Here is a 22,702-nt window from a genome sequence, read left to right as displayed (position 1 = left end):
GTAAATTATGTATCTTGAATTTGGCCTAATTTTTTATTTCTCTTTTATTAGGTGCACCCACTTTACAGATTTCTCTTGACAAAGCAAAACAGACAATCGAGATACAAAAGCAGAAGATTCTTCATCTTCAGGAAAAAGTTGACTCTCTGACCGATGACAAAAACTTTCTCAGATCAAGATTGGAGGATGGTACGTAATAGGGTCATGAACTTGCTTTAAAAACAATTCTGCCAGTCAGTATGTTGCAGTGTTTAATTAGAAATGCTTTCAGACAGGAAAATCTGTGGACCCTTAGGGTGATATTAGCCCCTTTTGCACTTGGTAGTTATAGGAATTTGGTTTTAGGAGCTAGCCACCAGGGAGGACTAGAATTCATCAGACTATGTTCACTATTTAGAACTAAATGTTCCTCTAGTCTAGGGCAGTGGTTCTCGAACCTCTCCATGGAGTACCCCTAGCACCACACATTTTGTATCTCTCCCTATATGTGACACATCCACTTCAGGTCTTGCAGACTCCACTTTGAGCTGATGAGTTGAATCAGGTATGATAGACGAGAGAGACATATAAATTGTACAGGGCTGGAGGTAATCCAGGACAGGTTTGAGAACCACTGCCCAAGGGCCATTTTGCTTAGTTGTATTCTTAGTTGCGCTCCAAAGTGACCCAAGCCGTAATTGTTGTGACACTTGACAGCACTATGAAAGCCAGAGCCTGAGCACATGGCACTCCCATTCTCTTCATTAGTTTACTATCAGTTTAACAGTCCTGTCTAATATGTTATTAGATAGAACTCATATACAAATAAAGTAGTCAGTATATGAAAAAGTATGTGTTTACCGTGTGTTTGATGTCCAGTGTTGCTAGCTAAGCAGAAATAGATAATCATGTTTCACTCGGTCACCTCAAACTTGCGTTGGATTTTATCCTGAAGCCAAGGTTGAGAAGTCCATCTATCACTGTTTTCCATGTTTGTAGTTAGTTCAGCCAATCAGCTTACACTTATGTCACTGGTAGTTCCTGTTGTGCTGGGTTAGACCCTACACTTAAGTAGGGTCATTCCACGTTCCTGCAGTGCGAACACGCCAAAAAGTGGGTACTCCTGCCAATAGTCATAGGAACTATAAAAGGTTCTTCTAGTGCGAAAGCCCCTATTCCCCAATGCCAAACTGTAATCAGTGTGATATTAGAGTAACAAATGCCCTATCAAAGACTGGTTGCTAAAGGTTATTGATAAGGTCATCCCTCTTTTTTTGCATTTGAGACATTAAAAATCTCTTTCTAAATTAACTGTGGTTTAAAAAAAATGTATTCTTTACCTGTGGTTTTGTTCTACACCTTTTTTATTTGTTCTTTGTCATAGCCCTTCTGAGGCATGAAGCAGTTATCTCGCCTAGACAGGCACTGACTGCATCTTCATCCACTACTGCTGCATCACAGGAGAATGAGTCCAGTGATGAATCTTCAGACTCCTCAGAATCTTCAGATTCATCAGAATCTGAACCAAGAGCAAAGAGGAAGAAAAAGGATAAAAAGCGAAAAAACAAGAAGAAATCCAAGAAACTGAAGTTTGATTTTAGGAGAGGTATGTTTATTCTATCAAAAGTATTAAAAGGTAAAGTTCATCCAGAAGTGAAAATTGTCAAGGCTTTAAGTGAATAACCAGAGAATATCTCATCGCATCTGCTTTTTGGAGAAAGTGTTAAACTTTATATTGCACCTTTTAAAGGTTGCATCTAAAGACAAACAAATAATATCTTTTTTATCTTTTAATATCTTTTAACAAAATAGAAACAGCAAAACAAATTTAAGAGAAAGTATTTAATAACAAACAAACGGAATATTCAATTGTATGCTAGCCTGAAAAAATAAGTTTTAAGTGAAGATTTAAAAACACCAAGAGTCCACATGACTGATCTCAGTGGGAAGAGAATTAGTTTTTGAGCCACAGAAGAAACAGCCTGATCACTCACAGAACGTAAAGAGTAAAAAAAAAACCTGAATCAGAAGAGTGGAGATTTCGTCTAGGGTTGTAGACCGTTAAAAGTTCAGACAGGTATTTTGGTGCTGAACCATGTAAGGCCTTGTAGGCAAGCATGATGGCAATATGGACTGAACGTGATCTCTATGGGTATTTAAAGGTACACCATGTCACTTTTGGTGCTCTAGCAGTTCATAAAACTGCATGCATCTCGTAGAATAACATTGTAACCAGAGATGGTTCTGTGTTTGTCAGTGACGAGTCATGCAGGTACTGGGCTCCTCCACAGAGGTTGGCATCCTGCTCTGTCTATAGTAGTCAGAACACAAGTACTCAACTTTAGTGATAAATGTACCGTAGTGATAAGACAAAAAACATAGTTTGGAAGATGGATTCATGATGTAGTTGCTGATTTAATACAGTAGGTACATGTTTTTTTTGTTTTTTACAAAAAAAGTGCAACATTGTGTACCTTAAAGGTAATCTGCTATAAGGTGATCATTGTTTATCCTCATTTTAATAACTCTGTTTAATAAAGCACACACAAATGATCTTAACAGAAAGCGATCCAACCTGTTTTACAAGAGAGTTAAGTTTATCATAACCACATTTTGTTCTTTTTTGTCTTTTCTTAAAGCAATAGCACAAACCAAAATAATTATCATTATTAATATAATTTACTCACCTTCATGTTGTATCAAACTCTTAAAACATTCTTCTTTCTTCTTCCTAGTAAGAACCCCTGAAGACTCCATCAAACGCTACCACAAAGTGTTACAACTGGTAAATGGTGGTTTAAGTAAAGCTGAAGCCTACAACAAAATGAATGTTGACAGAAATACGATTGTGATGCAAGCACCCATTGCTGAGTTGGCAATTGCAAATCCTGAGGAGTACAAAGCTATGAGAGCAACTTTTAAAAAGGGAGAAAGCATCCAAAAATTTGCTGGTAGCTGTCTTGCACGGTGCCTTGCTCAGCCTAATGTAGACATGATAAAAAAATTGAAAGAGAGCAGTGCCATTCTTGACATCTCAAAGAAGTGAGGTATATATTGTTGCCTAAAGGGATGGTTCACCCAAAAATGAAAAATGTCATTTACTCGCACTCAAGTAGTTCCAAACCTGTAGGAGTTTCTTTCCCCTTCTGTACACAAAGGAAACTATTTGGAAGAATGTTTGCAACCAAGCAGATCTTGGGCAACACTTACTGCCGTAGTAGGAAAATAAAACTATGATCGTAAATGGGGGACGAGATCTGCTTGGTTGCAAACATTCTTCCAAATAGTTTCCTTTGTGTACAGAAGGGGAAAGAAACTCCTACAGGTTTGGAACTACTTGAGTGCGAGTAAATGACAATTTTTATTTTTGGGTGTGGCATCCCTTTAATATTGTTAAAAAAAATGTATGTTAATGCAAAACATCAAAAAAAAAAAAGTTTATAATGTTACTGTTGGTTAGTGAACATTTCTTCAAACACAATTTTAAATCCTGATTTTATTTTAACATTGGTATGTAACCTCTTCAAATTTTATGTTGAGTTTTTTGTAAAGTAACATACAAGTAATACACAACTTATGCCTCTTGATTTAAGGTGCACTATTTAAAAGCTTTGTTAAATAAAAGGTGTGTTTTACCCTTTTCATTTCTGTGCTTTATTTTTTATTTTTTTATTTTTTTAAGTGCTGGTCATTATGCATCATTATCATCTTGGATATTTTGGTGCAACATAAGATTATTTCACGTTATTACTAACTCCTCATTAATTACTTATAAAGGTAACATTAATTTATGACTTGTTGATGTATCATTATGTCATGACTTTACTTGGGGGGGGCACATTATTACTAACTCATGATTAATTACTTATAAAGTAACATTAATTCATGACTTGTTGATGTATCATTATGTCATGACTTTACTTGGGGGGGCACATTATTACTAACTCATCATTTATTACTCATAAAGTAACATTAATTCATGACTTGTTGATGTATCATTATGTCATGATTTGTCTTTGTGGGGCACATCTTTAAAAAGTTATCAATTACACATGTTCTATACATATTCAACTTATCTAAGTCAGGTATTTGGTCCTTTTCTGTGGTTTGTAAATAAGTTGAAGAGAAGAGGACCTGTGGCTGCATTTGGATGGAGAAGGAACTGAACGGTAAGAGCAAAGTTGATCATTTGAAGTAGCGATAGTGGCCCAAAAGAAGAGCCAGACAAACGTCTGATATAAAGACAGTAAGCCAAACCATAACGTAACAAAAGTGATAATCAGCATCTCTATGCTAACTGATTTCAATTTGGAAAATTGCGTCTGCTTAATGTTATTGTAGGACAGCAGTGGAATCACTCAAAACCGAATGATAAAGTCGTTTTTAATTATGAATGCATCATTGTGCGTTGGATGAGTTAGGTTAAACGCAAATATTGCAATAAATCCACTGTCTTTCACTGATGTTTGTGACAGAGCTGGTGGCAAATTTATAAATTGTGTCATTTTCATACATCTTGCTTCTAGAACGTGTGGTTTACTGTAGTTTATCTCAAAGTGTTAATTAATACATTAACTATTATGCAGGAACTAACATGTAATTAAGGTAGTGTTATTCATGCAGTATTTCATATGACTCATGTCATAGTTAAGTTAGTTCTTCATTAGCTCTTGATTAATACATGTCTTAACTCATCATTAGTTCATAGTCAAGTAATTATTAATTCAGGTATTAGTATTTGATGATTCATGTACTGTTATTGTAAAGTGTTACCAAAGTATGTCCATACTCACCCTGCTCTGTCTCCAGCCATGCTGCTACGGTTTCCAACCCCTCCATCATTACTGATGGTGAATATTCTCTCGGAGGGTTCAGAAGTGCCATTGCCATCTGAGTGTATGTCACTAGACGGTATATTTCCATGGTCACATACATAGGTAGACAAAGAAAGAGAAAGTACGGTAATAAGTGCCTGCAATCAAGGTAAAGCTCACAGACAATGTCACATACAGTATACCGTGCAAGAAGAAAAAAGGTTGACCTTCCTTTCAACTCTGCAGAAGCTAAAGGTTTTAAACAGTTTTTAATTCTAAGGTGACATCCACTGGATAAATCTAGCAAGGCCTAGCTGAAGAGGAAAACAGGAAAATGTGTTTTCATGGTTTAAAAATAAAGCATTAGGTTAAAAATCCCCTGCTCTGACTTTGGGAAACCCATGTTTTTCTTTGTTGGGTTTAAATACAGAGAAAAACGTCGGCAAACAGAGCATAAAAAAGCTGAGCTTAAACAACAGCAGACAGAAAGAGAAGCCTCTCTCTTTCTCGACTGTGTTAGAGCTGTAGTCCATTGACTGCTCATTTGCCTAGCTCAAAGAAACTCGCTACACTCCCCACGGACTCACACAATGCATCTATGTGGCTCATTAGCATAGCTCTGACAGTCCCATAGTTGCAGAGGCTGACATCCACTTCATCCAACCATCCCGCACACCTGTCTCCAACCAAGAGTTCCCAAAGATGTTACCTCCCAATAGGCCTGTCCAGCTCTCCTTCTCGCCCCCTTTTCCCTTCTGCTATTCTCTGTCTGTTCACCTCTTTCACTTTTCTCTGAGGAAGTCTAACTAAAGGAAAGCAAAACATCTCTCTGACTCCTGTTTGAAGAGTGTAGCAAGCCAAAACCTTGGGGAAAGTTGTGAAAGGTGATGTATTCTTGCATATTATAAAGCTAAGGTAATTAATGTCTGACAAAAATAAACGTATAACGCAGAATAACCACTGCTTCAAGCTGATGGTGCTTGTTAATGGATATGAGACAAACTATGAAGTATCCTTCTTGTATTCTTGAATGTAATCAATATTTGTGCACTTTAAAATTGATCTTTTTTCAACACATCATAATGAGCGGATGTTCCCCACCATGAGAGCAGGCTGTCATCTGCAACCACTGGAAGCTAATTACCAGTTTCAGTCCGATCGATCCATCTCCTGCCAATGTCCATCAAAAGCTGTAGAGTAACAGCCTTACAGGTACTGCCTGAGAGAAAGCCGTGTGTGGTCCTGCTGCTTTCAGAGAAAGGTGAAGACAATATTCTTATCCTTAGGTAAATAAATGTACAGGGTATTGGACAAATCTGGCCGTATATTAACATCAAGAAATCAGATGAACAGCCTAATACAGTTTTTTTTTTTTTTTTTTTTACAATGATTTTTTTTCAATTCTCATAACAATTTTCCTAAACTCTTAACGCACCAGCAGCACACAAGTGGCAAAACAGTTAATTTCATGCTCATAAATCACACACTGTAAATAAATACAATAATACACAAACACAATACAACTTGCCTACCAAAAACTGCAAACATATCTCAAAATCAAATAATTATTCCAAAACAGTGACACTTGTTCTCTTCCAACAGGAACTTTTAGTCCACCAAAGCACAATGTCATAAAAACACTAACATCATTAGACAGAATTACAGAAACTGCATTATTTAAAGTAATTTCTTCCCTTTATAACAATAGTATATTGTATTGATCATAGATTGTGTTTTGCCGTTGTTGTTTTTTAAGCCGCCCTACATTTTTGTTTTCTTGGGTTTGGTAAATGCATGCATTTTGTTTATTTTGCTGCAGATATTTAATACAAATAAATAAATAAATACATCTTAGAGTAGCTTTATATAAAGGCTTTATTTGCAACATGACACTACTGCAAGATAACAAAAAAATAAGCAATACAGTTGCCATGTGAAAATATAAAATAAACAAACATAAAAATACTTAAAAAGCAATCTTCTAATCTGACCGTCTTCTGGATTTGGCCACATGTTCTCATCCACATCACAGCTGATATCTTCTTCTCTGGCTAGGCATCTTTTGGTGTGCCTCATTCACCCCTGGCAGAGTTCAAATGTGATGTCTTGGCATTGCTCAATCCATTGAATTCAGGAGGGACATTTGGTACATCTCCAGGTTGAGAAAAACTCCTCAATGGGGTTGAGAAAAGTGGAGTAAGGGACAAGTAAAAGGGACATCATTCTCGAATGGGTGTCAAACCAGTCCGTGATCTCATATATTGGCAATGGTTTCCCACCCATCACCTTTCAACCTCTGGCACTAGTCTTTCATGCAGGTTTTCTAAAATCTCACATTTATGCAGTAGTGCACTTTTCCCCAGACAAGATCAGCCCAAAGAGGTCCTCTTTTACTGTATACCTTATGATCATGCGATTGGAAGAACCCTAACAGCTAACACAGCGATGGGAATAAGATTTAATTCATATATTTTCAGAACTTCTATCAGCTGTGTCTCATTAATGAATAAAAAACAGGGGATATATGAGTTTCAAATCACAATATAACAGATGTTTACTTTGACTTCAGCCTGTAAGTTATATTTAGAACATGATGTTAACTGTTCTGACATACAGTGTGAAAGCATTTGTAAATTTGGTAGCAAAAAGGGAAGTCGTGGCCTAGTGGTTAGAGAGTTTGACTCCTAAACCTAAGGTTGTGGGTTCAAGTCTCGGGCCAGCTATACCACCACTGAGGTCTGTGTGTGTGTGTGTGTGTGTGTGTGAACTTTAGATGGGTTAAATGCAGAGCATGAATTCTGAGTATGGGTCACCATACTTAGCTGTATGTCAATTCACTTTTTTTATTATTATTATAAAGCAATTGTTCTGGTCTTGGTTGAGCTTGTTTGTAAATGAAGTTCTAGTATTTTTTTTAATTTGTGTTAACTGTATGCATTTTGTGTCAAAGCAAAATAAATGTGTTAATTGTATAGCCTACTCAGACTCCAAAGAGATGGTCATGACTACAACACTGTTTACTCTAGATGTGAGTTTCTAATAAAACAAAATATAAACTAAATAGCTTGTACTACAATAAATGAAGCTGTCTACACTGGAAGCCCCGCCTCTATTTTTGAGTCGTTGCAAACTCAGTTCATTTTGCCCTTCCATCTGAAAGAAAATAATTGACAAATGTCATATGTGTGTATTATGTGAAAGATAAATAACGTCTGACAGTTCTGATGTGTCTGACCTCTAAACCTTCTAAGATGATAACATTATTTGCATTTGTTAATGGCTGTAGCCTTGGGCACTTTTCAACTTCAGCCAAAGGTTGTGGATGATGTTAACAAAAAAAAAAAAAAAGAAAATTATAAATACGCACCTCTGAAAAATGGAAAAAATATGTTTTCCATGTACCTCTGTACACACTGTTTTCAGCATGCTTGTAAAAGATGCTCAGGAAGGCCCTTAACTACCTGAGGATCAGTGAGGGGAGCTCTGGAAAGGAATGTCAGAATGAGGACTATGACACTTTTTTTATTAGTTACAGTCCTCCAGGAAAGAGATGGGTAACCTCAGCATGTACACTACAAGAATTTGTAGGATGATATGAAAGCTGCATTCACGCCATGCCAGAATTACTGTAATTATGTAGCTAGTTGAATAACTATATCTAATATCCCGCTGAAACTATACTGTTATTAAAAAGGCATTTGCATAAGCACTTTTACTTCTTCCATTGTGGGTTTTATTGATTACTCAAATTACACAGATTAATTTCAAGGTTAATAGAGTTGCCATAGAAACACATTATTCCGAGTCTTATTGGAAGGACATGACCAAACCCTGAGTTGAAAGTCACAGGCTATCTAGTGATTATGGTAATTACGACATGGTGTGCCTGCAGCAAAAAGCCTTTGTTGTAAAAGATATATATTGTGAAAACGGAAAACTATCCATTCTTCTACACAAATTTATTCTATTCAAATTATTCATCGAATTTTCTGATGTATATGTACAGTAGGAGTATGACTGTCACGATCATGAATTTTATGACGACTGTCAACAAATAACTGCGATTAGCAATTTAATAGTCTGTTTTTCCTCTTGCCATGTACAGTGTAAGCCTAATTTATTTTTTATATAAAATATATAATATTTGTTTATAAAATATTTTATATTTTACTACAGTTAAACATAAACAGGCCCATATGATCCTCTGCATCTCTTCAACACAGTTGCATCACAATATGCTTTACATCAAACATGAACTGAAGTTGGTTTATAGTTTAAAGGGGGGGGGGGGGGGGTGAATTGCTATTTCATGCATACTGAGTTTTTTACACTGTTAAAGAGTTGGATTCCCATGCTAAACATGGACAAAGTTTCAAAAATTAAGTTGTACGTTTGAAGGAGTATTTTTGTTCCAAAAATTTTTTTGAGTATGGCTCTGTGTGACGTTAGATGGAGTGGAATTTTCTTATTTGGGTCCTAGGGCACGTTTGCCGGAAGAGCGCGCGCTCCCGTATAGCAGAGCACTGAGAGCACGACAGACTTCACTGATCAGAGCGTCGTGAAATGTCACCAAAGGAGTGTGTTTTTGGTTGCCAGGGCAAGACAACCCTGCACAGATTACCAAAAAAAAAAACAGCATTAAGGGACCAGTGGATGGAGTTTATTTTTACAGAGCATCAACGGAGTTGTGCAAGTGTTTGTGTTTGTTCCCCTGCATTTCGAAGATGCTTGTTTTACAAACAAGGTCCAGTTTGACGACGGATTTGTGTATCGTTTATTTCTTAAGGATAATGCAGTCCCAACGAAAAAGGGTCGCGATCGTGTGTTGGAACCGCAGGCGGTGAGTAAAACTGCTTCAAATATCTCTGTGTTGTTATCTTAGCTATCAGCGCATAAGCACATCAAGTAAACAACATGCGATGTTGTCATCAAACTGCACTTTCCACATATACAGCTTAAAAAAATAAAAATAAAGACGACATAAAGTGGAACTTAGTAATTTTCCAAAATCGCTAAGCAAATATAAACAGTTTCAGTACATACCACATAGAGACTGATTGCTGATGCTGCTCTTGTTAAATTTCAGCCTCTGGATCTGATTCTGGATCATAAATATACGCTGAATCTGACTGTTAGCCGTGGTTTGTTTTGGATGTTTTTTTCCTCACGGTAATGTCACAGCTTCCAAAACGCTCTCAACGCAAAAGCCTACTGGCGCTCGTGATTCTTTAGCTCCGCCCACACGTCACGCCTCCAGCCGGTCGTGTTTTTCCGGGAAAAATCGGTACAGACTATCTTTCTCTTATGAATATAATAAAACTAAAGACTTTTTGGAGTTATGAAGGATGCAGTATTACTCTATAGGTACTCAAGATTAACAAGATATTGAGTGAAAACGAGCATTTCACCCCCCCTTTAAAACAAGAATTAGTATTTTTCTCACACCCACCAATCCTTTTGCTTGGATTGGTTTGGATAAAAGTGTCTGCCAAATGCATGAATGTAATGTAAATGTAAATAACAGACTGGTGTGGTGCTGAAATCTGACTCCCCTGCTTTTCTCTAGTACACACTGCAAAGTGTGAGTTGACAGTGCACATTTTATGGCATTTATTTTTGTGCTTATTTAAAGGAAAGCGTGACTGAAATGTAAACTTGACAGTTATGATCTGAAACGATTGTAATTGGATCAAATAATCAAACTTCTTTAATTAATAATCGTGACAGGTCTATATGGGAGTGCGTAGAGGTTTGTATAAAGAGCACGACTGAAGCCGAGCCATTGGCTTTTTTATGTCCAAGGCACACAACATTACATTCAATGAGAACTGAGTACATAAAGTACAAATAAGGCTGAGAGTTTGCGTATGATGCATTTTCTGCTTACTCTAATTAGCAAACTGTTTGCATTAATGAAGTGCGAGCATGTTTACATTGTAGAGACAATGATTTGCAGCAACGAGGGCTTTTTAGTATCCATGGCAACCATGATGATAATTATGACAAACTTACAGAAAAGCTACACCCACAGCCAAGCTGCAAATTATACATCCAAATACAGTTGAGGGAAGTTATCCTTGAAGTGAATTAATTAGTCTCTGTTTCGCTAACAAACACTTGCAGGAAAACTTCTTTTAAAACTGCTGAAGAACTGACAGAACCAAAAAATTTTTTTGAGATGTATGACATTCATTTACATAAACATAAAACAGGTAAGTTCTCACCCGGAAAACAAAAACAGAGGGAAGACAGAGTGAGTTCAACATTTAAAATGCTTTTATATGCACACCATTTATATCGCAAGTTGTTTTACCATGGTTATGGTGAGATTACAGATCATCTCTCATTTAATGTTAACCCACAACAGATGAGTAAAGGGCTCATTATGTTTGGCAAGCAATTATCTTGGAGTCCAGCTGGGTTTCGTAAACCTTTCTTTAAAAAAAAAAATTCTTACAGCAGCTCTTTTGTTCTTTAATGCAACAAAAAGGGGGAAAAAAGTGATTTGTGACCCACAAAAGAGGGCTGAGGGAGCCATGAAGGGATGGATCGGAGACTCACACAGGTCGGCAGATGACCAGATCTCCTTTGTTGGTTCCATAAGCAAGCCCAAGCCCTGGCTCTGGCAGCCAACGTGCAGAATTTATACTGATGTGTCTCCTCTGGTCTGGGGCCATTGGATACACCACATCAAACACCCTCTGAAAACACACAAGAACGCACCTGTTTAACCCGTCCCACAGGCATCTCAGTAGTTTCACTCATTCTATCAGTCGCCAGCATCTCCCATCATCCTCTCCGCTGTAGACTGCAGTCTCTGTCAGATATGACAACATTGCTAGCATAACTGAGAAGAGGCTAAACTCTGAAAGTCAAATCTCTTTCTCCAAAGTAATCTTTCTCTTTCTTTCCAATCCATTCCCCTGCCCCTGTCTGTCAGCCTTGGCATACTACTTACACTCCACTGGCTCTAGAAAAAAAAAATAGGACAAGTTCATGTCTGCCAGGGAGAGAGAAAGCAGTCTCATTCATCTGCAGATGAGTGATCAACAGACAAACTCTCTCTTTCTCTCTCTCTCTCTCTGCTTTAGACAGACGAAATTCAGGACAATGATAAAAGCCACAAAGGCAGGCAGTACAAACAGTGTCTTTAAGGGAAGAGAGTTTGTATGACTGCTGCATATGTGTGTGTGTGTGTGTGTGTGTGTGTGTGTCAGCAAGACAGCACCTGAACGCTGTGTGTTTGTGCATCTGGAGACAGTAGATTGCAGGGACAGTGTGGAGCTCAGCAGGGATGATGCCTTAAACATATACAGCTCTTCTGAGTCTTCATATGAGCAGTGTTGATATATACAGCAGTGATTAATTACTATGAGTCTGATTCAGTTGCTAAAAGGCAATGTAGTTCCCGACAAATTAAAAAATGTATATGTCGAAAAAGTTGTTCACATCAAAGCTGGAGACAGAGCCTCGGGCTATAACCTTTGTTCATTTTTTTTCTCTCCGCTCTCCAGTGTATAATTAATCCGGGTAATAAGCAGACACATTAATGATGCTGACGTATTCAATTTGTTCATTATCTACCATAGGAGAACATTTCACTTCAAATAAACAAACAAAAGGATCTCTTCTAATAAATAAGGACACGTGTGGGAAATGGAAAATAATTATTCAATATAAAATGATAGAAACTAATAAATAAAACAGTGAGTGTGAAATGTCTCTATAAACAAACAGTCATAAAACAAATAACGAAATGTGCCAAAAGTGCTGTTGCTATGGCGACCCTGTAAGGATGTATGTAGTGGTTAATATGCATTTTGCACCTGTACACCTTTTCCCCTTCATTCACTGCAGAAGCCTGTTGGCATTTTCCAGTTCAGGTGTTTTAACATTCACAAACTAGCCAACAGAAATTACATTTTGTTGGAACTGTAGAAATATATAATGTCTAAGTAGAAAAGTACCTAAACACAAATAAAATAATGCATTTTCATGTCAAATTAGCACATTCAGAATTACTTAAATAACAATTTGCTGTAAATTAAACACTTTACTCCAGGTAAAAGTGTACAGAAGCTCTAAGAGGCCATGCATTATTAACAATTCGATTTTCTTGTGACCTAAACTTAAACGTTGTTTTGTTGAGATTTTGACTTAAATTTCAGAAATAAATCTATCTGAATTTAAATTTTAAAGCTCTCTTTCTGAATTTCACATCGCTCACATTGGTTAATTTGGAAGCACTCTACACAAAGTTCCTAGAAAAACCTGATCTGACAGTTCGTATGGTCCTGGTTTGTGCAGCTCCTACAATGACAATTAAGCGGTCCATCAGCTGTTCAAGAAACTTGCAAAAAATTTTTCATTTCGGTCTCAAATAAAATGCAAAGAAAAATTAAATGAAAGCAATTCTGGAAAAAAATATTTCATACAAAGACCTATGAAGCTCAAAGACTCATCGTTATCTCACAGAAGACATAACACTACAGCACTGTCCACTTCATTACGTCACCTCTGCTGTTGGTGTACAATAACCATTAGAACTGAAAAAGAGTGCCTGAGAGTATCATTAAGAGACTGAATTCATCCACGGATCATATTTTAAATACAGCTTTAACAGCAATAACAAAGGTACTTACCTCATTTAAGACTATCACAGTTTCTGATTAAAACATTTAGACATTATTGTAAAAACAGCACTGTGGTGGCCAGCCTAACTATAAGGAAGCTGTATATTTTGAATACAAATGAGGCTCAGCAAGAAACACACAGAGACTTGAGCGGGGAGCTCAATAACCGCAAATACCCATGAATAAATACCCATGAATACATGAACATGTGCTCACTACATGCTGGCTTTCCAGCCTCTGTGGAGAGAGATTTGGTGTTGTATGTTTAGAGACTGAACAAGGATAAAAATGAAGCTCGCCTGCTCCATCGCTCTCAAATTAATCCACATTCAGAATCCTGCCATGAACACAGCTTACAAAAACAAAAGTCAACCATGCAGATATTTCCATTTATGCCCTTCGCTCCACACAAATACACAGTTTTCCTACTTCTCTCTTTCTCCATTTCTAAGAGTGTATCTAGGTCAGGTTCCTACTCAAAGGCTTTTCTAAACCCCAGGCTTCCCCCCTCTGCTGTAGAGAGCACAGTGAGCTGATCTACACAGGGCAGACCACCACTTCACAATAATCAAACGGCATGAAAGGAATGACTAAAATGACAATAAGTAAATGGGCTTTGTGGCCTGTCTGAAATCTTCGCTTTGAAAGTGCTTTGAACAACATTTTAATGGAAAATTTTCTTTTTAAAAATACAGTACTTTTTGCTATAAATATTTGGATGGAAGTCCTACTTTTAGAAGTCAATTTTTTAATTTGTTGATTTTTTTTATATATATATATATATATATATATATATATATATATAAAAAAAAGGTGTCATTTTTATTTGTTGAGCTTTATTAACTGATTACACTGAATAACTGACAATAATGGGATGTTCATTTCATTTATTTTTCCTAACCGACAACCAACACTCGATAACCAATTATTAACCATTAACTGATTCTTTTAAATTAGAAAGGATAAGTGTCTGTGCTGTGCAAAACATCAAACAGAGATTAAAAAAGTAGGTTCAGCAAGAAATATTTTGTTTGATAAAAATCTATTACATATACTCTTTTGGACCATGTGAGTAAATGATAACAGAATTGTCATTTTTGGTTGGGTGAACTATAACTTTAATTATTAATTTTCTTAATTTTATTATTACTACAATGAAAATATTAAATTATTTCTTTAATGAAATGATACTCTAAATAATAAACTAAAACTGCCAGTAGGTGATGGTAAATGTCTTAATGATTAAGTCATCGAGTCATTTAATCATTCATTTGATTCGTTCAAATTGCTGATTCATTCAGGAGCGAAGTAAACGGTTCATTATGAATGGTTCATTGAATCATTAGACTTGTTCGACTTGAAGCGGATCATCACCATCAGACCGATCGGTGTGTGACATCAAAGAACCGCAAGAGCTTTAGAGAGCAGACAACTCCTTGTGCTTCTGAATCGCTCTCGCGGTACTTTGATGTCAAACACGATCGGTCTGTGTAGCGCCACTTCAAAGCCACGAGACTATGGCCAATGGTTCAACAAATAGTTCACCCGGTTCTTTCAAAATGTGGATTAAGAAATTAAATGTCGCTGTGGGTTGCTCGGAGATGAACAGTTCTGCTTTGTCTTTATCTTCTGGTTGGCAAAACTGAGCAAAACAGACAACACTCTGTCTAAAATAACACAATATTAACTTCTTCATGAACTGCTGTAGCTATAAGATTAGTTTCAGATTTGCACTCATGTGATATTGCACTTAGCCTACAGCTTGTGATATTTCTTAACTAACCTATGTGATGTAAATATGAGAGACAATATCAAACAGGGAATTTTGCCCCATACCTTGAATTTCAGCAATATTATCTAGGCTCCATCATGCAGTAAGTTGTTGCCCTGCCTCATATTTGTCATCAATCAAGTCATCGTCTAGCTGACTACGTCTTGTATTATTATTATTATTATTTTTTCTAAAATCCTGTCAAATGTGCACAAACTACTAGCTACCACTAAATATTGTAGAAACATAATTTTCTGTAAAGTTGCTTTGTAACGATTTGTTTTGTAAAAAGCGCTATACAAATAAACTTGAATTGAATTGAATTGAATTGAATCAATCAACTGCATAGATCTGGGGTGGGGCAAGTGTGTTAAATGCGTTAATAATTTTAACACGTTATTTTTCTCCATAATTAATTAATCTAATTATTGCGTTAAATTACCAGCCCTAATTATATATATATATATATATATATATATATATATATATATATATATATATATATATATATATATATATATATACAAATAAATAGGCCCATACGAGAAATATATTTTTTATATCAAACGCAGTTAAAAACGCAGTTTCGGTTCATTTTTGTGCTGTGCGAAAGGAAACCAGATGGCAGAGAGCGGCATCCTATTTTTACACAAGTAAAGGCAAACAGTTTACAATTCCAATTATCTTTATGATTAAAAGGAGTACCGTATTTTCCGGACTATAAGTCACACTTTTTTTCATAGTTTGGCTGGTCCTGCGACTTATAGTCAGGTGCGACTTATTTATCAAAATTAATTTGACATGAACCGAGAGAAATGAACCAAGAGAAAACATTACCGTCTACAGCCGCCAGAGGGCGCTCAATGCTGCCAGAGATGCTGCTCAGGGCTCCTGTAGTCTACACTGAGCAGCATAGAGTGCACTCTCGTGGCTGGAGATGGTAATATTTTCTCTTGGTTCTTGGTTCTAAATAAATGCGACTTATATATGTTTTTTTCCTCGTCATGATGTATTTTTGGACTGATGCGACTTATACTCAGGTGCGACTTATAGTCCGAAAAATACGGTAGATGCTTCCACTGTCAGAAGGAAAAAGTGATTGCGCCGTCGGCAAAACATTTTGATTTACGTGGATATTGTAACGCGAGTGAAGTAGGCTACATAATAAATAATAATTTGGGATTCAAATACATCGTGAATATGAGAACATTTGAGCAATTTATTTGTATTTTTTTTTTTTCTTTTTTTTAACTCTAAAAAAAAATTATTTATATGCGTATCGTATTTTGATCATGCAGCAAAGCTTATTGAATATTTTAATAAATTACTGAACATAAATAAATAAATGACTTTTCAAAGCATTTACCTGATTGAATTAATCGGTCAACATTTTTAACGGTCAATTAACGGTTAACCGGTTAAAATGAACATGCATAAAGGCAATTTTTTTTTTTTTTTTTGAGAAATACATGTACAGAATTTTCCTATGGTGGTTTAGATTTCTAGAAAACAGATATGGTTATGTATTTTTTGTGCTAGTATTGAGAGTTGTGGCAGAGTCTAAAGAAGTGAGGTCAGCAGTGACATACCCTCATGGATGTCTCTCCTCCGTGGGGCTGCTGGAGTCTGAAGACCTGTGCCACCATGTGATCAGTGATCTGATGCAGCAAGATGCGGCGAGATGCCAGACCCACCATCACGTAACGACCCATCGGAGACAAACTGACAGAGATGGCATTTGGACCTGTGACAAATACACACAAGCTAGCATGGAAACATTGACTTAAAACTACAGGCTAACCCAAACCATTACAAAAATTATCCAAATTGAGTAAAAAAAATATATATTTCAACAAGACTGGCATAAAGGACTTTGCTTGGTCTAAACACTTTTTGTTAAAGCAACGATATAATAAATTAGCTAGCTGAGCAGTATTTAAACTCTTAATGAATTACTAACTATTAGGGGTGTAATGGTACACAAATACATAACTGAACAAATACATTGTTTTATTGGAAACTTACAGTTTTATATATTGTTACTTCTTATTAGAAACAAAGTCTCATCTTTCAAATGATCGGGATCATCCCTTCCCTCTTTACTACTAGTTTTAATGTGAAATAAACATGAATGAACATCTCATGCCTCACATAATCACTCAATTAGCATTACAACCATGGAAAGACGGCAATAAAACAGCTTGTAAACAAAATGTCACACAGCATTTAATTTACCTCAGGCAGTCCTCAATGTACACAGCTCGTTAGTTCACTATAAATGAAGTCTAGAGAAGAGACCGAACAGTCATTTTTGTTTACCGTTACACCCCTAATAACTACATATAAAAAGTCAAATTATGGCAGTATAAGCCTATTTGTGAAAAAAACTGAACTAAAATGATTGAAATGATGAAATTGTATTTTGGAACCCAATTAATACTAAATTGTTAATTTAATTGCTTTAAATGTTATAACCAGAGCATTCAGAGCAAACTATTAAGCATGAAATTAGAAAAGTTCACACCTAGAACTGCTCAGTTACAGCAAAAATTATTTTTCTTCCTAAAACCTTATTCAATTTCATAGCCATTTAACTTTAGAAATCAGCCTTGCTTGGCATGTGAACGAACCAAAGAGTGCTAGCGATGTGATCAGCAAATGGAAACGAAAAATTTAGTATTGAGGATCCTGGTTGATGGCTCTCATTAATCCACTGTTACTGGATAGGATGAATGATAGTTCCTTGAGGCCTGTATAACCGACGGCGATGACCAACACGCAGAGAGAGAGAACAGCGTTTCAAATCACTTTAATCTAAAACAAGCAGGATTCATACTTCCTCATCATTGGTTTCCATCAACAGCCTGGTCCCAGCCCTGTCATCATTTGGCTTTTAAATGGGGACTATCTAATTAAAGCTGCCTCTAAAAGAGCTCCATCACTGCTGTCTGTTCAGCCAATTAGAGTGAAAGTGAGAGCACAATGACAACAGCCATGTCCCTTTGCATTTGATTTAATTAAGTTTGAAATAATTTTAGCTCTGATGGCTCAATTAGTGTATTAAACCCTTGTCAGCACAGGGAGGAGAGTCATGTTTTTGCAAACTAACAGCCCTTATGAGGTCTCAGGGTCACTCACCAAATCTCTTGGAGTAGAGCATCTCTCCCAGGTTGTGTGGGGCCAGAGAGTACACAGCCAAGATGCCCTCATCAGGGAAACCCCTCTGACTGCTGGGAATGAATACAGCTAGCAGTTGCCCGTCCGCAGAGATATCACAGCTCGCGTCATTGTAGATCTTACAGTTGGGCACCAACACATTTACTGATGCTAAAAAAGAAATCAGACACAAAATCTAAATTAGGGGTGCACCGATATGAAACCTGCACCTGGTAATGATAACCGATAATTATTAATCTACATATTAATTTACAGATATTTCATGCATCGAATAATATCAAACTACATTTAAAACGGCACTGAAAATATTTAAAGATATGTACAGCTATATAAAACATCATTCTTTCTGGTCATTTTTTTAAGTTAAATAAAAACAATGGTAATTTCAATAAAGTTACATGGAGAGAAAAAAATGAAAATCTATAGGCTGTGTGTAAACATTTCATTCCATTGTGTTTAAGAATAAGCAGGCCCACTAGAAATAATGTTTAAACACATAAGTTGCATTGCATACAATGTATTAGCTAAAATACAATAGCCACTTTTACTCACTGTGCTGATATGATAATATAAAAAATCCACACTTATATACCAATACTAATATGACAGCATATATCATGCATATCTAATCCAAATCAACACATACATTTTGTTTTGGAGTGGTCAAAAACAAAATAAAGGCTAAAACAGGGAATGCCTTGGACAGAAAATAATAGTATTATTTATAATAGTTAAGTTATAGGAGCTTTAAATCTCAAATGCTGTATTTAAGCTTAACATTAAGCTCCACTTCATAGAGTAAAGACATTAAATTAGCATACTCGTTAAATTTGCCAAAAAACTGATTGCAATGTCAGCCCCTGTATCTGCCAGATTTCTATTTTGCATTCAAATCTCTATTTACACACGAGCAGTACTCTGTGTAACAATCATTTTCGCTAAATTAGCAGAAGCTGCAGAATTGCCCTAAGTTGAGCTGCAATAAAAGTGATTTAGTGACTAACAGAAAGCCACATCTGTTCAGCCTACACTAATGAATAAGAGAACAGAGAGAGAGAGAGAGATGTCTGTTAGTTCCCTTCTTATTTCAGCACACAAGACTCTCTCACACACACACATATAAAAGATATCTGGTAATACCATTCTGCCAAGCGGGATGCAGAGAGAAAATGATAATGTTTCTGCTCTGGAAACCACGTCAACTCCAAAAGTAATTTTGATTGCTGTTTTCATTTTCTGTTATACACATAGCATAATCCATTACTGTTTCCATGGCAATTTGCATCCTAATAAAGCCATCTCTCAACACACAGAATGGTAGTGATATTCAGAAAACAAACAGTGTGTAAACACAGGGACATAACAACACAAATGTGAGTGAGCTGAGACAGCGGATTCCAAACATCTGTTAAGATAAAGTGACTTATTCAAAGCATTAATGGAACAATCACATGCTGCTCTGATCCCGTGCATCAACGTGTGTCATTGCCCAGAGGTCTCAGAATAAAGCATCAGGTGCATGTGTGCGTGGGAGGTGTAATTAGGGCATTTGTGATTCAGAATGTGAAGTGTTTGTCATTTTGATGGAGAGTGAGTGTGTGTGGGGACGGTGTGTGAGTGCACAAGCTAAACAACAGCAGGTGAGTTTTGGCAGGTGACTGCAAGTCCTTATGCACATTTAGAAAGATGGATTTGTTTTAATCATCAAGTGCATGTGTTCAACGATGAAAGAACAGGAGGGGAGATTTAAGCAGAAGTGCAGTAATTTAGTGCAGTGATGAGGCTGCTGACCAGCAGGACCTGCGATTCACCCACTGTCAACAAGAGCAGGGAGAGAGAAAGAGGGAAATCTGCTCCTGATAAAAGGAGCAATTAAACTGATGATGAAAAGTCACCATCTGCAGATCTGAATGTGGAATATGCGTTCCATGCTCAAGTGTGTATCACATAGAAATCAATAAAATATGACAATATATTTAAATAATTATCACCTGAATTTTTGTAAATGCCTCCCTGTCTCTTACCTATATAATTATTTGTCTCCCGTTGTAAAAAGAGCAAAATTGTTTTATCTGCTAATTTGAAAAATGATTTATTGTTTTTTAAGCCATTCTGTTTGTTACATACAGCAGAAAAATAATATAGGGAATATTTTTCTTGCCCGTCTGGGCTTTAATATAAATGCTTCCATCAATAGCTGGATGGCTTTATTTACATTCTATATTAATAAAGCACGCATTAAAAATCACATATAGTTTAACCTGCCTACTCTTGTGTTTTAGCAGGAGAGGGTCAGAAGGGCAGGTTGTGTAACAGTGAGTCGGCCCGCACTTCTGAAGATGGATAAGTGGCTCACGGCTTCGACAGACAGAGCTCCCTACTGGATCTGAGTAATGGATTTGTTGGGCTAAAGTGATGGCTATTCGGGTGGCACTCCAGGGGAAGCCCAGACTACTGCATCACAAGCTAAAGTGCATTTTAATCATTTATTTTTGTGGAAGCATGGGTACAATGATGTTGTTTAGGATTTAGATTGGGTGTGAGGCTGACACTGAATGATAAACGGAGCGCTCAGGACTCCAGCTGCTGTGGCCAGAGAGTATCTTGACAACTGAAATAAATCAGCCTTTTGCAGGTATATTTATACTGGAAGCATGCTATCGGCCCAGCCAGTGGGCTTAGACTGATTTAGTCCAGAATTACTCACTCCAATTACACTCGCTGTCATTTGCAAAGTCACTCATCTTATCACTGTGAGCAAGAATGAGAGACAGGGAAAAGGAACAGATTGAAAAAAGCATTGGATCGGCACATCCTTGGAAAACAACTATCCAGAATAACCTAGTTTCAAGGTCGAAAAATACTGAGTACACAAACATTCATAAAAGCACAAACAACCCTCTTCCACACGCCTACATACACGAGCCCTTCAGTGACAGAGAAGAAACATTGCTACAATAAACATTCTCATAAACAGCACAAAACCACAGACACCTGATGTCAGTTTAAGTGTCTATTAATATCACAGCAACTGAATATTACAAAAAAAAATATACAGATAAATACAGATTTAAAGAAATTAAATCCAGCTACCTCTTCCAAAAAACATGTAGCACTTAACCACCAGGTCATTGATATGAACCTACACATTTTGGCTACTTGCTAAGTCACAACAATAGCATTCATGCCCAAAACAAGTGATCTTGGTTTACAGTCGCATAGATTAACAGCATTAATCATACTCGAGAACGGTTTTATTTATTTTCTGCTCCATGACAAGGTGTCGGAATATGTAACACGTTGGCTCTCAGAGTAACTATGATTTTTCTGCTTTTGTAAAAGTGCCATCTACTATCAGACTGTCAATCTGCATTTTCTGCCATTTTTATACATTGGTCTGAATTTTCATGACAAAGATTTGTGTTGGTGTAAACAGGCCTTAACACAGACACTGATGCAGATTGGCAATCTTCATTAGGGCATTTAGTGAGTTGCACACTTTTCAGTTCTGGCTTTCAATTCTGATTTGCTTTAAAGAGCTGGGACAGTTAAAACAGCAAAATCATAACTGCAGAGTGCTTATAATTAACAATGTTATCATCCAATGGTGTGGATGCTAATGTAGACATTTGAAAGAAGAAGAAGAAGAAAAAAAAGGTAGCCTAGTGGTATGGACAAAACGTGTTGTGTGTAAACAGCCCTTGTACAATAACATCCACTCGGTGGTTCATCTCAATCGACCAGCCTGCATTCCCCATTTTCTTCTGGATTGTATAAAGCTGTTTTCCCTGAGTGCCACTAGATTTTCGATGTTTGCCACCACAGTTGAGTCACTAAAGATGTAGTGCTCTTTTTTCCATTAAATGTACACATGCTACTGAGGCCATAATTTAATGAAGCAGCAGCTGCAAGTGTTCTTCACTATGTGCTCGCTATAATATGGATGCAGCCGATTTCATTTCCTTTATAGCCATGGGCATACCAAACACTGAAGCATTTTACATAAAATCCTCTCCATCATTTATCTGAAAAATGAATATTCATAGACTCATGTTGCATTTTTGCATCAATGGGTCTGGTATGTGTGTGTACGGTCCCTATTATCATCTTGAAGCTGGAGCTCGACAGCCATTCAATAAGCCTTTCAGCTTCTGAGAATTTACAACATACAAACACATCTTAATACCACAGTCAGCCTCGCAGTGACAGTCTCAAATTTCATTTGGGATTTTACTTTCCAAGTGTCACCAAAATCCTCTCTCTGCACTAAAACCCAATGAGTTTGCCTTTACGAGAACCACATGGGAGTGAACCTGCACACACATAAA

At 36.7% G+C, this 22,702-nt stretch overlaps 1 protein-coding gene across 1 annotated transcript in view; it reads right to left on the bottom strand.

The window, feature by feature from the left end:
* LOC128016804 (activating molecule in BECN1-regulated autophagy protein 1A-like) overlaps positions 1–22,702 on the bottom strand; it is a 74,409-nt gene that overhangs the window by 19,526 nt on the left and 32,181 nt on the right. Inside the window, 4 exon segments of the mRNA XM_052601606.1 lie at positions 4,773–4,883; positions 11,355–11,494; positions 16,787–16,941; positions 18,336–18,524. Of these exon segments, the coding sequence (XP_052457566.1) occupies positions 4,773–4,883; positions 11,355–11,494; positions 16,787–16,941; positions 18,336–18,524 (595 nt within the window).

This window comes from Carassius gibelio, chromosome A7 (assembly GCF_023724105.1).
Source record: "Carassius gibelio isolate Cgi1373 ecotype wild population from Czech Republic chromosome A7, carGib1.2-hapl.c, whole genome shotgun sequence".
Taxonomy (NCBI): domain Eukaryota; kingdom Metazoa; phylum Chordata; class Actinopteri; order Cypriniformes; family Cyprinidae; genus Carassius; species Carassius gibelio.
This window is presented reverse-complemented; position numbering and strand designations above follow the sequence as displayed.